This window comes from Oenanthe melanoleuca, chromosome 12, assembly GCF_029582105.1.
Source record: "Oenanthe melanoleuca isolate GR-GAL-2019-014 chromosome 12, OMel1.0, whole genome shotgun sequence".
Taxonomy (NCBI): domain Eukaryota; kingdom Metazoa; phylum Chordata; class Aves; order Passeriformes; family Muscicapidae; genus Oenanthe; species Oenanthe melanoleuca.
In genome coordinates, this window is record NC_079346.1 from 6008 (window position 1) to 22123 (window position 16116).

General features: G+C 40.0%; 1 protein-coding gene across 1 annotated transcript in view; it reads left to right on the top strand.

The window, feature by feature from the left end:
• The first annotated feature begins 972 nt into the window (after positions 1–972).
• Positions 973–16116, top strand: part of NR2C2 (nuclear receptor subfamily 2 group C member 2) — a 36420-nt gene continuing 21276 nt past the window's right edge. Inside the window, 6 exon segments of the mRNA XM_056501240.1 lie at positions 973–1571; positions 4713–4796; positions 12397–12507; positions 13358–13558; positions 14756–14858; positions 15836–16015. Coding sequence (XP_056357215.1) covers positions 4737–4796; positions 12397–12507; positions 13358–13558; positions 14756–14858; positions 15836–16015 — 655 coding nt within the window. The 5' untranslated portion in view covers positions 973–1571; positions 4713–4736.

The window sequence follows — 16116 nt, forward strand, 5'->3', positions numbered from 1 at the left end:
AAATTTGCCACAATTGTAATGTGGCTTTTCTCAACCTCAGTGTGCGTGGTGGAGCTGTACAGCAAGGATGATTGCTCTCCACCAAAGCTCAGAGTAAAACTGCTGCAAAGATTTCTCTTGGTGGCAGAAACAAGGAAGAGGAGGAGACAAACCCTCTTGCCTTCTAAACCTTTCCTCAAATCAGGAAACACTAAGGGGAGAAAGCAACCATTCACATTTGGCTTTAGCATTTTCCATTTTTCCTTTCATTTGGTCACACTTTTATAGAATATTTTATGAAGTTAAAAGAAAAATCTGCTTCTAAAGGTAAGCAAATATTTATATTTTGAGAATTTGAAAATTCTTCATGCATTTAACATTACAGAGATGAACCTCCAAGACATTTTTGAAACATTTTCCTTTATTTATGCATTGAAAACACATCTGTACATCACATACTTTACTAATTTCTGTTTTGTAAAGGTAAGGCTCTAATTCATGGGTCTAGTACATTTCTCATGTCCTTACCCCAAAGAGACAGGTCAAGGAAAAAACCACAAACAACCCTCCAAAAAAAATCCAACAAAAATAAAATCGGCATACTGACTCTGTAACTATTCAGTCAACAGCACCTCTTGTTTATGTGACTCTTGCATTCAACTGCTATCTCTTTCATACATTTTCTTTCAGGTGTTACCACCTCTTTTAGTTTTACTACTCCTTAAATTAGCTTCTGTAAAAATTATTGGACTAAAGGGAAACCTACTAGAAGCATTAAGAACATTTCGATAAGAGTAGGTTAAGAAATAGTTGTGATAAGGGGCGAACATCTGATAACCTGTGACAAGACAAGCACTGAAAAGTGTTAAACTCTTAAACCACATCAGCTGCACGTAAACCTGTTTCGTGCCTGCCATTGTGTACTTGGAGGCACAACGTTCCTCACTTACAGCCAGCTTTACTATAAGAGCCCTAATCAATGACATTGACTTTACAAAATTAAATGCAAACTCGCCAGTCCGGCAGTGGTGTTTGTGCGCACCTACTCAACTATGAGCCCACCTTTGACTGCATCTTCAGCGGGAACCAAGGTACACCTAGAACATCAATACCACCGGCGCACTGGACAGCCACCGCCAATCCACTACCACGGGCTTCCGGCTCTTTTAGAAATTCCCGAGCGAGAGGGACAAAGGCGGTGAACGTACCTTCCCCTCGCTGCTGCAGAGGCCTGGCTCCTCCTGGCACCTGCCCGGCCCGGCCGGAGCGGCACGGGGCTCGGCAGGCCCAGGTAGCCCCTCCCCGCCGCCGGCCCCGCCCCGCGGGGGATGGAGGGGCCGCGGCCGGGCGGGCGCTGCGAGAGGAAGCGGCTCCCGGGCGGCGACGGGGGGGGTCACGAACTCTGACCTGTCACAGGGCACGGCACACACAACAAAACACCCCCGACCCCAACACAGCCCTGGCCCCCTCCCCTCCGCGGGCCCCACAGCCCCTAGCCGCCCCCGCGGGGGGAGGGAGGGCCGCTGCTGGGCACCGGCCTGCCCGGGCCCGGTCGGGTCACCGCCACTGCACCTTTGGCGCCCATTCCTGAGGTAAAAAACATTTTTTAAAATTGAAGCGGCCCGGTGGGTTTGTTTCGTGGGGGCCAGGACGAGGGAGGGGGCGCGGGGAGGCGGTAGCGGGCCTTACTCTGGACACCCCCGCGAGGGGAGGGGTGGGGTGACGGTGGGTTTAGGGGAGGGGGATTGCACGGCTCCGATATTTGGCTGGGAAGCGAGCACCGGCCGTGGTCTGGCCTGGTCTGCTGCTCCTGGAGAGAGAGAGAGAGAGGAAGGGAGAGAGAGAAAACGACCATTGTGGCGTGCTGGGTCGATCGGCGGGGCAGTGCCGTGCCGGAGCCACTGGCTGCAGCGTGGGCCGACTGAGGTCGGAGCTGGTCCGGTCGCGGTGAGCAAAGTCTGCTGTCCAAGGGGCGTAGGGCGATGGTCGCGGGGATGACGAGCGCGGGACACACGGAGAGACAGAAGATGGAGTCTGAGCGGGCGGAGGCGGCGGCTTGAACCCGACCCTTTTACCTTTGCCACCGGGAGGGCGGAGGGGAGGGGGCGGTGGGTACTTTGCATACGGGGCTGAGACCGCCGCCATCTTACCGGCCGCTTCCTCATTGCCATGCCTGGGCCTCCTCTAGGCGGACAGAAGGCTATACCGGAGGGGAGGGGAAGGGGCCTAATGGCGGCGGCAGCAACAGCCCCGCCTGGGCTCTGGCGGGCGGCCAGCGCCGCCATCTTGTGCTCCGTGAATCCCCGGGGGACTCTACCTCCGCTCGAGGGGCGGCCCCGCCGCCATTACAAGCGGGTGGCTCGGCCAATGGGCGCTCTGCGGGAGAGCGCTGCGCCTGTCGTGAGGTCATTGGTCGGGCCTGGGGGCGGGCCGGGGGCGTGGCTCGGCGGCGCGCGGGGCGGGAGCTGCCTAAGGCCTTCAGCTGCGGCCGGGCCGCGGGGCTGCTGCTCGGGCGGGGTGAGGGCCGTGTCCTCCTGCCTGCGTCTGCCAGCCCCGCCGGGCCCTGCCGAGTCCCCCCTGCCTGCCCCGGCGGGACGATCTACCAGAGACTGCCGGCACGGCCGGACCTGCTCTCCGCGCGTCTCGCCTGCTGGAGGCCGCTCGGTTTAGCCGGGTCGAGCTCACAGCGTAAAGAATCTCGTTTCATTAATACAAAGGAACAAATGTCAATAAGTTTGAATTCGGCGTTTTGCCATGTCTTATCAGTAGCGCCAAAACCCTTAGAACCTCTCAAGTGGAATTTATGACTTGCTTTTGACGTTTCACGACACCTTAGGGAAAGATTAATGATTTTACACCTGTGTTTTGGACAACGTACATTGAGCTGGCTGCCACCCTGTTACACAGAAAATAATATCCTAGCGTTCCAGGTGCCTCTTCCTAGTTTTTAAGTTTCACCTCTTGTGTTGGTTTGTTTGGGAGGTTTTGTTGTGGTTGCCTTACAAACTGTTGCTCGGGGCTTTTGCTAGGAAGCTGATTTTGCCTTCTGGGAGTTGACACCCTTAAAAAGCTTGGCATGGCTGTGTATAGTCTCTGTGCTCCAGCTGGATTTCATCAGATAGTCTCAGCTTAAGGTTCTTTTATGAAGGTCGAAAGTACAAAAAAGCCTCGGTGATAACACCAACAATAGCAAATCTGTCAGAGTCATTCTACACCAAACACTTGTGTTTTGTGTCTGGGAAAGGAACTGTCATGAACGAAGTATCTCATCTGCAGGGTTTCTGTCATCATGAAGCACTGAGAGAACAGCATGTTATGAGCATATGGTTATGCTTCCTATGCTTCTTGCTGAATAGAAAAAAAAAATAAGAGGAAACACTGAAAAGGAACAACTGAGAAACCATCCGTAAGCTAGGTTTCGTAGAAATGGTTCATAGTCTTAATCAAGTGCAATACTTTCATATAATAATGGCAAGCTGTAGGAGAAACTAGCAAAAATACAATTTCCATGGGGATGTCTCAACTTTGATTATGCATTGTTGCAAATAATCATTACTTGACATATACAAAATTACTTTCACATTTGTCACAATATAAGTGACAATAAGTCACATTATAGGTGAATCCTTGTAACTTAATGAATTTTGACATATTTAACAATGTTAGCTTTGTAGAAGTTACATTTGAATGGGTGCTAGAGACACGCATACATTTTTCTGTTATGTGTGTTGCTATTTGCTGTATTTTAAAATTTTATATTAAATGATTGCTTTGCAATTACAAGCAGAGTTTTCCAATGAAGCTTCAAATGAGCCAGCATTCAGGAATGCAATTTTATTGCCTACACCTTGATCAGAATATGAAGTCTAGCCCTATAATTAGCAAGTCACAATTAAAAACTGAATGCATTAATTGTAAATCTTAATTGAATTTACCTTGGAAGAAACACACCCCTAATAATGATAATTAAAAATACATTGGAAGTGTTTTGGAATTGTTTTGTTTCTTTGTCTTTGATTGGTCTTCTTTTTTTTTTTTTTTTTTTTTTTTTTTTTTCCAACCTGTAAAGTTGAAGGTGGAGTTACTTGGAATAGGATAAAATGATTCTACAGTATTCTCTTCTCATTGTAATAATAGTATCACATTATATTAAAAAAATAGTTTAAATACTGGAAGATACATTCTAATTGTAACCGTTTATTTCCCTTATTGTGTAAGATTACTCTTAAGAATATGGATTAACATAGCTGTTTGACTGACTTGATAAAATTTTGTGCCAAACAGCAGTCTTAGCTTGCTGCTCCCTGGTTCAGCATGTGGTGTAGAAGCAGCTGAACTGCAAAGTTTTTCCTGCCTGAGCTGGGGAAAGCACCATTGAGATCTGTGACCTCTACACACTGCATTAGTACTTGACTTTGAAATTAGCCCTTTCTCATTTATGAAATTAACATTTCTTCTTTACAGCTTAAATAACAGAAGGAAAATAATACATTAGAGTCTTAATAAAGTAGAAGAATAACTGTACCTCAGCAGTTTGAACAGCATGGTTCTAGTATGCATGTCCCATCTCTGTATGTATGTGTGCACACACGTCTATGGCATCTTCTCTTATTTGCCAGATAAAGCAAGCAGAATTGTAAAATTCCAAAAAGTCATAGCAGAGCTTTCTTTAATACTAAGAAAAATCCCAAACTTTTGTGCCTGATGGAAGTTGCTGGCATCTTTCCGTACAGGTTCTCTAATGGTCTTGTTTCACCATGGCAACCAATATGGAGGTGCTGGCTCAGCAGGTAGTGGAGACTCAGCAGGTGGCTGAGGTGAGTGACAGATTATATCACAACAGTTGGTAATATGAGATTTTGAAATTAAAACCATATTAGGGAGTCCCTGCTGTTTGCAATTAAGGATAAACAGAAGTTCTTTATAGAAAAGTGTTGCTTTACACTTTGAGACAAGCATGAAACCAGTGCAAGTAGGACGTGTTTTGTTCACCCTACTTTGTTCTGTGGCCCCCATATTAAGAATGCAAATAGGAAGTTGAACGTGAGCTATAGGGAAACCTGGCTGTATTATGGATTGTTTAAAAAATGAATGCGACAAAATCTCTTGTAAATTGATCATTAGATTGACCGTTTGGGACATGGAAAGCTTCTGCACCTAATTTGAATTGTAATCTAGATCCACCACAGTGTTTGAAGTTACTTGTTTTACTCATGTGCTATACTGAATTTCCAGAAAGGTGATTAATTTAGACCAGTTATTATATTTTATGCCTATACTTAAAAGGGAAAAAAAAAAGCAAAAAACCTACTTAAAGTGATATTAAGTGATGGACATCTTGATGCATATTTACTGAAGCTTGGATGCTCAAGAGCTGAAAAGTTTAAATCAATTCATAAACACAAACTGCAGCTGATCATGGCTATAGTAAATAATTTATCTCCTTCACTATGCAAACGTCAGTCAAAAAAATAAACTAGATCTTTTGTCTGATTAAAATTACTTGGTTTAATATCCTTCAAGTTTATGGTGATTTTTCATATGGTTACATAATTAAGGGATTTAATAAATAAAGGGCAAATGAATTGAAAGACCTGTGTAGATAAGGCTACTTTTCAGGTTAGTTTGGAGTTTTCCTTCACCTACTGAGCTAAGATTACACCTGTATATTAAAAAATGTTCTTTGTTCAAGAAGAAGCCCTATATAAGAAGACAATGTAAGTTTAATTCTGTTTTTAGAAGTGGATTTGAGATTCCCTACTTAGAAGTACATTTTTTAAAAAGAAATTTCATTCTTTTTAGCATGGAAAATGGCCTGTAAGTAACATCTATGGAATAGTTTCAAAAACCTTCCTGAGTTTTACAGTGAAAGCCAGCAAGGGATTTTTCACTCTAGTTTTCTGTATCAGGTATGAATTTGGCAAGCTGCATTTTTTAAAAACACTTCCAGATATACTTGAAAGAGAAACCTGTAATGGAAATACTGACTAACTTTATACTATTTTGGTAGAAGTTGGGTGCTGTAATAACATCTAAAGCACATAAAATATGTGACATTTGTAATTCCTTGTGCAGGAAATGCACCGTGGTATCATAGTGTGATGGTTGTATCTTGCCACTGGAGAGATCGCTCCATCTCAAGAGTGTGTGAAGCTCTGTGATTTCTTCCTGGCCGGTGGGTAAATAGAGGGCTTCATCTCTTTATAGTATTCAGCTGCTGCTTAAATGATATGCCTGTCCACTATGTAACGCCATGAAAACTTTGTTCATGGAAAAACAGTTGTAAGCAGCATTATGTTAGGAATTCATTAAATCTATGACGATGTTAATACTGAGTCATTTCTTTCTGAATGGCTGGCTGCCTGCTATTTGTGTCTTCTGTCAGATAGTTTTTAATGCAGGTAAATACATAACTAGTTATAGCTAAAATTCTATATTTGTACTCATCATATCTTAGAGAAAGTGCAGAATCAAACCTGGCACTTTTAAAAATGAGAGATTTTTGGAATATCTTATTTTTTATCGATGAAAATTAGATGGAAGAAGAGGGTCACTGACCATGTGCTAGATTTCAGGTTATGAACTGTGAGAGACAAGTTGCATCCAGATAACCTGATGCAAATATCAGCATCTTTACCTATATTGGCATCACTTTTCCAACGTAAATACCACATATGTAGTGCATGGGTTATTGAGAACTGTGATGCCAAGCACCAAATGAGACTGTCATGCAAGTAGACTACATGTTGTTTCTCTTTCTTAAGCAATAGTTCATCAGCTTTGTCTATCATGAAACTGAATTATTCACAGAAGTTGCTGAGTGTGCTCGTGTGTTGCATGTATTTTTGTACTTATTATATTTTTAGGATTTTTAAAAATTGTTCTTGTAATAGTTTCAAAGAGTCTCACTGCTTTTGCTTTGTTCTGCTTTATATAGTGTTGCTTGTTTCATTTTTTTCCAATTGTGCATTTCTGAACAGATTGGATGGCAGTTCCATTTTTAGTGTTTGAATTTGCCATTACTTACAGTTCATGAAACTGAAGAAAAGAGAGCAGCTAGGGGATTCAGAGGGAATTTCAGCAGTTTCTCCTCATCCTGAGCAGCTTTTGAAAAGCAGGAAAAATACTTCAGCGTTACTGCAAAAATAAGTAATGCTGCTTTTCTCAAGTATTTATTTAGTACTGTCACTGTGCAATATGCAAGTGGCCTAGCTGCAGTCACAGCACCAACTTAGATCTGACTTGAATACTGTTTAAGAAAAATGTGTTTGTTTTAAAATGGAGGTACGTTCCCTGTGTAGTACCTTTGATTTTAATGCAAAACTTTAAAAATTTTTAAACAGAGCTGTCCTGGGCAGTGGGGAGGAGGGGAGAATGTGTGGTGGTGGAAATAAGGGCTATTTCATCTTTCCAACAGCAGCTCTGGTGTGACCAGGAATAATTTTTAGTAGTTGCTAAAAGTGTCCTTGGCCAGCTCTCTGACAGGCACAAACTATTCCTGGTGCATCCTTTTTCCTCTTAGAGGCTACAGGGAGAGAGTCAAATGAGGTGACTGTTGAGCCCTGTGCTTCCTGGATCTTGTTTATGACAACTGCATTGCTAGAGAATTTTCAGTTGCTTTCAATTCCCTCAATGTCCTGGTAGGAAACTTTCAGTGTCTTGTGCCTTTCGGAAAGCGTGTTTTGCCATGGAGCTCAAATAATACTGGATATCTTTGTCACATAAAATATTTCTTGGCCCTCTTCAGACATCTCTTGACGTATTACATCATAAGTAGTTCCGCAGTTCAGATTTTGGTCCAGTTGAAGACAGTGTGCTGGAAAAGGAGAGAAGAAACACTGTTGTTCTAATGGAATACGTTTTTACTTTGTTTTAAGAATTAATGAAGTGTGACATAAGACGCTTTATATTTAATATTTTATTGCTATCATTGGTCACTTGCTCATTTCTGATGATTTTATATAGTGGAGTTTTGATGCAAAATCTTCTCAAACAATGTTTGGCTTTTCTCAAGTTCCTGTTAATGGTAAAAGACCTAGACATGCCATGAGCGTGAGAGGTATCCACAGGCAGTGCCATGGGAGTGAGGAGATGGGATCTGCTTTAGCAGTTTGGCAGCATTTGAGCTGCAGACTGTTCCCAGATGTGGCATAGCTGCTGGTGTAATAAACGTGGGGGATGCTACAGAAGAGCTGCTGCAGATGTGCCAGTTGCCTGTGACAGTTGCCTTTTTATGTGCTGTACAAAATCTTGCACTGGAATCCTATTAGGGAAGTTAAACTAGAGCTCTTCTAATGGTGGATTCAATTTCTGTCTGCCATCCTGCAAAAGATCCAAGTAGTCAGAAAAGCTAATTCCAAAGAGAATAATTGAAACTTTTTTTTTAGATATGTCTTATACCTGTGAAGGAAATGTATTTGGCTATACATTTTTTGTAAAAGCCTATTATTAATGTAATAGCTAAAAATGCTCGTTACGAAAAATATCTATGGAAAAATAAGTCATTTTGATTTGAGTTACAGGTGTAAAACTTGGTACTATATTTTTCATTGAAATTCTTCAATTAAGTTTATGGGTGCAGTTAAAAATATTTGGTCTGTGATTATTTATGCTTTAATATTATAGCAAAGAGAATAGAAATTATTGTCTCTGAAATTGATTTACACATAGGGTATTCAAGCAATACAATTACTTTGGCTTTTACTGGAGTGAATACAGAAAATTATTTTTCTGCTTAAGTTAAAAATGATTAGAGGCTTTAAAAATTCCTCTCTCTGTGGCCAGTGGATTATTCCTTCAATTTATTGCTCAAATACTGCTTTTATAATCAATGGGGGGAGGGGGGAAATAAGCTACAGAAGATATTGAAAATTTGTTAGTACAGATATTTATTATATATGTACATATGCTTGTACAAACACAGATGCATATGTACATGATGGACAAATCAGTAAATTACTGTATAAACTTGACTGTATGCCTATGAAGAAACCTTATTTATTTCTAATGACATAAAATAATGAAATGCTTGGAGAAACTTAGCTTCAGATTACTGATTTTATAAATACAGATCTATTTTATATATATACATCCATCTACTGGAAGTTTAATATGATTTCAGCTAAAATTTAGAAACGGAAAAAAAGTAGAAAAAATAAGGTAAATATATAATTACATATATTTATGTTTTAAAATGGGAAAATTATTAATATTTTAAACAGAGGAAACCAAATTTCATTTTTCCAGCTTTCATTATGCACCTAATTGCTAAATACTTGTTTTTAGTTTAATGATGAAAAAGGTAATACATATGTGTTTAAGTGTATTTTTATATTTCTTGAGCTTTGTATAGATTTGCTATGTCCCTTAAGGCAAATAATTATTAATTTCTATAAACTTCAGCATATGGAATTATTGCTAGTGGTACTTACTGGTTTGAGAGCCCAAGCAATTGTATTCTAGGTACAAATAATACTTTCACCTGCATTAGATCACAGTTAGTTGGCCTAACATTTACAGTGTACCCCTGCTGTAAATACACTCCTGTAGGTAATTGCATATAGATACTGTTTTTTGAGAGATGTACAATAGATGACTATGTTTTCTGTCAAATAAAGTGCCTAATTTCAATAGTGAGCATATTTCTGTGCTAAGGAGTCCTTGAAATTATGAGAAAATACTATGCTACTTAGTCACCTAAGTTTTTCATTTGCCACAGAAGATTTTTTAGTGGAAGTACACTGGATTTTGTTGTTTATTGTTGTTAGTAAGTTTATTGTTGTACAACCTGTCAAGTACATGGTCACTTTCTCAAAACTTCATGTACTGGAACTTCAACAAATTTAGCTTTTTAAAATCTTTAAAATGTTTTCATCTATTTGTTAGCTTTCACTGCAGCCCATAAAAATGTTTTGTTGTGGAATGAACTTCTAAGGCTAAAGATGCTCGACATGGAATCTGATGAACTTTCCTTTCAATTTCACTAATTTGAAATTAATTTTCTCAAGTAAGATCATATGGCACATGTAGGACCAGCCACCATGGGTTTAGGAAAGCCAGGTCGTGCCTGTGCAACATGATGTCATTTTCTGACGATGTGACACACCTAGTGGCTGAAGGAGAGGCTGTGGGTGTATTTCAGCAAAGCCTTTGGCACCGTGTCCCTGCACTGTCCTGAGAGGCTGCTGCCCATGGCTTGGGCAGGTTGGGTTCAGAACTGGCTGGGTGACTGGGGACTGGTGCCACATCCACAATTCCGTCACTGGTGGGGTTCAGTTCTGGGCCCAGTTCTCTTTAATATCGTTATGGATGACCTGGGTGAGGGGATTGAGGCCAAGACCATGGGTTCTGCTTTTGGGTCACCACAACCCCACACAGCACTCCAGGCTTTAGGCAGGGTGGCTAGAAAGCCACTCATCAGGAAAGGGCCTGCAGGTGCTGGTCAACAGTGGCTGAATGTGAGCTGAGTGTGCCCAGATCACACAAGAACACCAATGGCATCCTGCCTTGGATCAATACTGGCCACTGGTGATGCCACACCTCAAATCTTGGGGTCAGTTCTGGGCCCTGCACTGCAAGAAAGACATTGAGGGCCTGGAAAAGGTTCTGGAGAGTCAGTCAAAGAGGAGTGGCTGAGGGGTTGGTTTGGTCTGGAGAAAAGAAGGCTCAGGGGGACCTTCTCAATCTCTGCAACTCCCTGACAGGAAGGTTGAGCTGCGTGGGGGAACAAAAGGAAATGGCCTCAAACTGTGCCACAGGGGAGTTCAGGCTGAGCATGCTTTGCAAAGCCAGAAAAAGACATGGCGGTTTAGCTCCAAAATGTTTAAAGAATTTCCATGCAGGTACCTTATAGCTGTCTATCTTTTGCCTTGAACAATGTGGAAGAATAGACTATTCTTTATTTCCAAGCTGCCTGCTGTACATTGTGGTATAAAGTTTGAAGATTCATCACTGAAAGGCCAAGGATACTACAACTGAACAACTTTAAAACAGTTTTAAAAGACCTTCTTGCTCTTATTTAGACATTTTAAAGGGTGTATAGCTTTGTCAGTAATTTGGCATGGAAGACAAGAAGATCATCAATTAAATGTGTCCTCTAAGAGTCTGGATTTCTGGGAGTCTTTTTTCTCACCTAGGTATCTGTTCTCTGCAGCTGAAAGCTTTGAATCATCCAATAATTAGAAGATCCCTCTTATATCTACATCCTTCCTGTCTATTTTCCTCATTTAACATGCAACTTTTGTGACCTGTGTATTAGAGCTAATTGGAGATTGCATGTTCAATTTAGATTATACTTCTAGAGTATGTGGGACTACTTATGATACAGGCAACAGGGGAGTAGAATGGTATGGTTTCATTAAGTCTTGTGTATTTTAATACCTCTGCTTCCCCAAAGAGACTGTAGTCCATGTTGCTTGCTATCCAAACTGTTTTTTCTTTCTTTGTCATAAATGAACTTTTCTGTATATTAAACAAATATTTTTCAAAGCAGGCTAAAATTGAAACTACCCTGTTGTCCAGCTGTGCAAATTTTTATGTAATTCCAAGATTATTTAAAAGAGGATTTGACAAAAATTACTTGTGACCATCTTGGTTTTGGATGCATTACTGTAGATTAGAGGTTCATAGAATGGTTTGGGTTGGATGAGACCTTCAAGACAGTCTAGTCCAACTCCCTGCCATGGCAGGGACACCTCCCACTGTCCCAGCTGCTCCCAGCCCCAGTGCCAGCCTGGCCTTGGACACTTCCAGGGATCCAGGGGCAGCCACAGCTGCTCTGGGCACCTGTGCCAGCGTCTCTCCACCCTCAGAGGGAACAGTTCTTTCCCAATATCTAATCTAAATGTTATAATGGATGTTTAATTCAAGATTTAACATTTTTGCTCTGAAAACAGCTTTGTAAGAGGTGTTTTTTAAGCTGAGTATTCAGAACTAAATTTGCATTATAGTTTGGTAGTCTAGAAAGGTATGGAATAGAACAAGAAACAAGAGTACTCAGAGTAATGCCAAAGTTAATCTCTGTCATTCAAAAGTACTTAGAAATTGTTAAAAGGGGAACTTCTTTACATTATTTATATATGATGTATTTTATTTATACAGAAGCAAAAAATGAGACAAGTGTATAATCAAAAGTTGAAAAAAGTATTTCTGCATTTTAGTAAGGTAAGGGATCATATAGTACTTACCCAGTGATTCATTTGAGCAGAGTGGTGGTAGTAGTGGTGGTTTGGTATTTCCAGATAAAGAAAATATTCTGATAATTCAATGAAAGGCAGTCCAAGTCGGTTAAATGACTGTAACCTTTCCAGTAAATTTAGATTCTAAACTATAGGGCTATCTGATATTTTAGAAATACAGGTATTTTTAGAAGTGTTCAATACCATAACAGTGAATTAAAATTCTCTGTGTTATTTCCAGGTGCCGACTGTTCAGACTCCACTATCTGAATCTCCAGTGATGACCAGCCCTTCACAGCGTATCCAGATAATTTCCACAGACTCCTCTGTAGCTTCACCACAACGCATTCAGGTAAAAATCCATTAATTAACCAACTAACACATCTTTTCTTTTTTTCTCCTCCTTCCACTTAGTTTTATACAAAAGCATGCTAACGACTATGGAATACTTCCTTTAAGTCTTGTGAGAACAGATATTTTTAGAGAAAACTAGAATTCTTTCTTCCTCAGTATTTATTTGGTGCTGACTAGATGGCTGTATATAAGAGTTAGCCAATAAGGAGTATTTACACAGGTTAAACCTCGCCTACACAGGCAAATCTCCTGAGCCCTGACCACAGCAAAGGGTGAGATATTGTCAACAGAAATCTGAGGTCGTCTCCAAGTGCATTCCTCTTCCCACTTATTTAGGAGCCAGTAGGGGATTAATCTATTCAGCACAAAGTTTGCCTTCGGGAATGCCGCAGAGTGGGTCTTTGTTACTGGTAGATAATAAAAAGATGTCATTAATGTATCAGAATGTATTCAGAGGGAAGTTATACAGGACTTACTAAATTTTAATTAAATACTATTGCATATTGATATGGCTACTCTACCAGGCAAAATAGAGATTATGCTACCAGACAACTGTATCAGAAACATAAATCTTCCGTCATAAGAGAATCTTGAGAATTAACATGTAAAACAATAAGGCTGCCTGATTCCATCTTTTGTGGATAACTTCAAAGAGTAATATCTTATGTAAAATATGTAGGTAAATGCATAGGTAAATGTTAAGTGGAGAACATTTCCTTAGAGCCATTTAAAAAGAAAAATTGGAGAAAGCTTCTTTGTAATTTTTTACTGATATAATTCTGAGATGGAATGAAAGGTTTTAAAACATAAAATTTCCCGTGGTCACGAATATCTTCAATGTTTTACAGATTGTGACAGATCAGCAAACAGGTCAGAAAATTCAAATAGTGACAGCAGTGGATTCAGCTGTGTCTCCAAAGCAACAGTTCATTTTAGCTAGTCCAGATGGAACTGGTGCAGGAAAGGTGATCTTGGCAGCACCTGAGACATCTAATGCCAAGCAGCTTATCTTTACCACCACAGACAACATTGTGCCAGGCAGAATTCAGGTAAATACAGTAGTTTTGATAAACCATGGAATTTTGGGTTTACTTTTTTTTGGTTTCTAAATTAAGTCTAAATTGCTTTAAGACCAATTGCAGTAGTTTTCTCATTACATGGATCAGACATACTAATTTTAGACGTCATTGTTCAATCATAAATCCTTCAGTCTTTACCTTCCTCATGTACTCCATGGCACTCATCATCCCTTGTCATGTGTTCTCATTCAAGTTCCAAAGACATAAGTGAATACTTAAGATAGTGCTTGTGAGAAGTGCCAGGATTTCTCAGTCTGCTCAAGATTCACAGATATACAGAGAATCAGCTCACCTGAGCAAATTTACATGAGTTCATACTTTACATTCAGTATCAAGATGCTGCAATAAAGCACTGCTGGTTTTTTGTGGGTCTTGAGCATAATCTACAAGCACAGGAGCTTTGCAAAGCCAAGGATGTAAACAATAATCTACCTCTCTGTAATTTCAGGTTTCTTCCTAGCAGTCTTAAAAAAGAAAAACAAAAGAAAAAGTGCCTGATCCCTCTTGTTACTGCTACAATAAAGAATATTTTACAGGAAGAAGAGTAATCTTTACATAAATATTTTTAAACGGTATTAACAGTCTTCTAAAATTAATTTTTCCATGTTAATGAGGACATTTAACATTACAGAGGGGTTGAGTTTTTAAATTTTTCTTGGTTAAACAGAGTGTTCAGAGCAGAAGTTTTGGAAGGCCTTTGGAAGTTAAACTGTTTCTATGGTAGATCTGAGCTCCAGGCTATTCCCTTTGAACCATACATCCCTAATAGCTAGAGAAGAGATAAATGGGAACAGCATCTGAAAGCCAACTGTCTTTGGCTAAAAGATAGCAGCTGCTTGAGTGTATTTGCAAGAAGGGAAAAATACTGTTGATTGCACGAGTGAGGAAACATTTGTACTTAACAAAGCTAACAGTTTTATTTGTAATTTGTTTTGATATGACCGTTTCAAAACTCACACTCTTTGCAGTAAGAACTCTCATTAAATTGCATTTTACACTACCTAATTTCATTCCACAGGCCATACTTATTCATAATCCTGCTTACTCAAAATCATACTTATTCATAAATCCTCCTCTTAGCTAATACACCTATCTTGTTCTATAGGCAAAGCTCCTTACCTTCATATCTGGCTAATTACATCTTCTTGTTCTGGAATTTTGCTTTAGATAGTGACAGACACTGCTTCAGTGGAACGTCTGCTAGGAAAAACTGATGTTCAGCGGCCCCAGGTAGTAGAATATTGTGTAGTCTGTGGTGATAAAGCATCAGGTAAGAAAGCCCACAAAGTGGTATTGAAGAAATTTGCTTGAAAGGATGACCGGAATGAAGAGATGATTTTTTTCATGTGCTTTAACTGATTTTAGTTATGCTCATGGAACAAGCAATTGAGTTTTTAAATGGAAAAATATAACATACTCTGTATCTATACACAAAAAATAGCTAAACTCTGCTTGGAAGAATATTGGGTTTTTTCCCTTGAACTAAAGCATATGATAAATTGACTGAAATGTAAGATAATGATTCAATCGCTCCTGGTAATTAAAAAAGACTACTTGAAGCATGTAGTCAAGTTCCCCTCAGTGGTGCACAGACATGAAATAAACATGTCACCTAAAAATGTCTAACTAGTCCAAGAAAAGGCTTCTTCATATTCTCTACCAAACTTGACACTTCCTAGTAGAATTTGTTCTACTATCACAAAACAAGGCAAGCAGAGATCATGTGAGTCCTCAGTGTTTCAGTTCCCTGCAGTAACAAGGACTCTTAGGATAAAATTTTTGTATTAGTCAAGGGGTGTTCTGTGCTTTCATCATAGAGAGATACCAGAATTAATATGGACAGGAAATATAAATGAAGATTGCATTTTAAATTTTGGTGTAAAATTACTTGTTTTCTGAAATTACTTGAGCTCTTACTGGTATGTTCTCTAAATGTATCCTATGGTTTGTAACAACAGACAGAATTGTATCTGTACTTACACAGAATGGGAACTACACCTTCATCAACTGCACATTCAGAAATAGGCTGAGCCTTCCTCTCTTCTCTCCACTCTCTCACCAAAACCCCTGACAACAGGTGAACCAGAAGTATCTTGTGAGACTGTAGTAATGCTTTCATGGTCCAAAATGTTGGTACAAATACAAAACAAATTTAAAGGGTGACTTAGACTGTTTTACTTGCTCAAAATGAATATTTTAATGCTAAAATGTAAGTAATTTCCGACTGATAATATATCCGTTTCCTAGGTCGTCACTATGGTGCTGTCAGTTGTGAGGGATGCAAAGGCTTCTTTAAAAGGAGTGTAAGGAAGAATTTGACCTACAGTTGCCGTAGCAACCAGGACTGTATCATCAATAAACACCATCGGAATCGATGCCAGTTTTGTAGGCTTAAGAAATGTCTAGAGATGGGCATGAAAATGGAATGTGAGTGTTAAGTACTCAATGTGATACTGTGCCTACCAAATAACAATTATGTGGACTACCACTTGTTAGTGTGTTCTCTCTGTTTTGGTGTATGTTGCTTG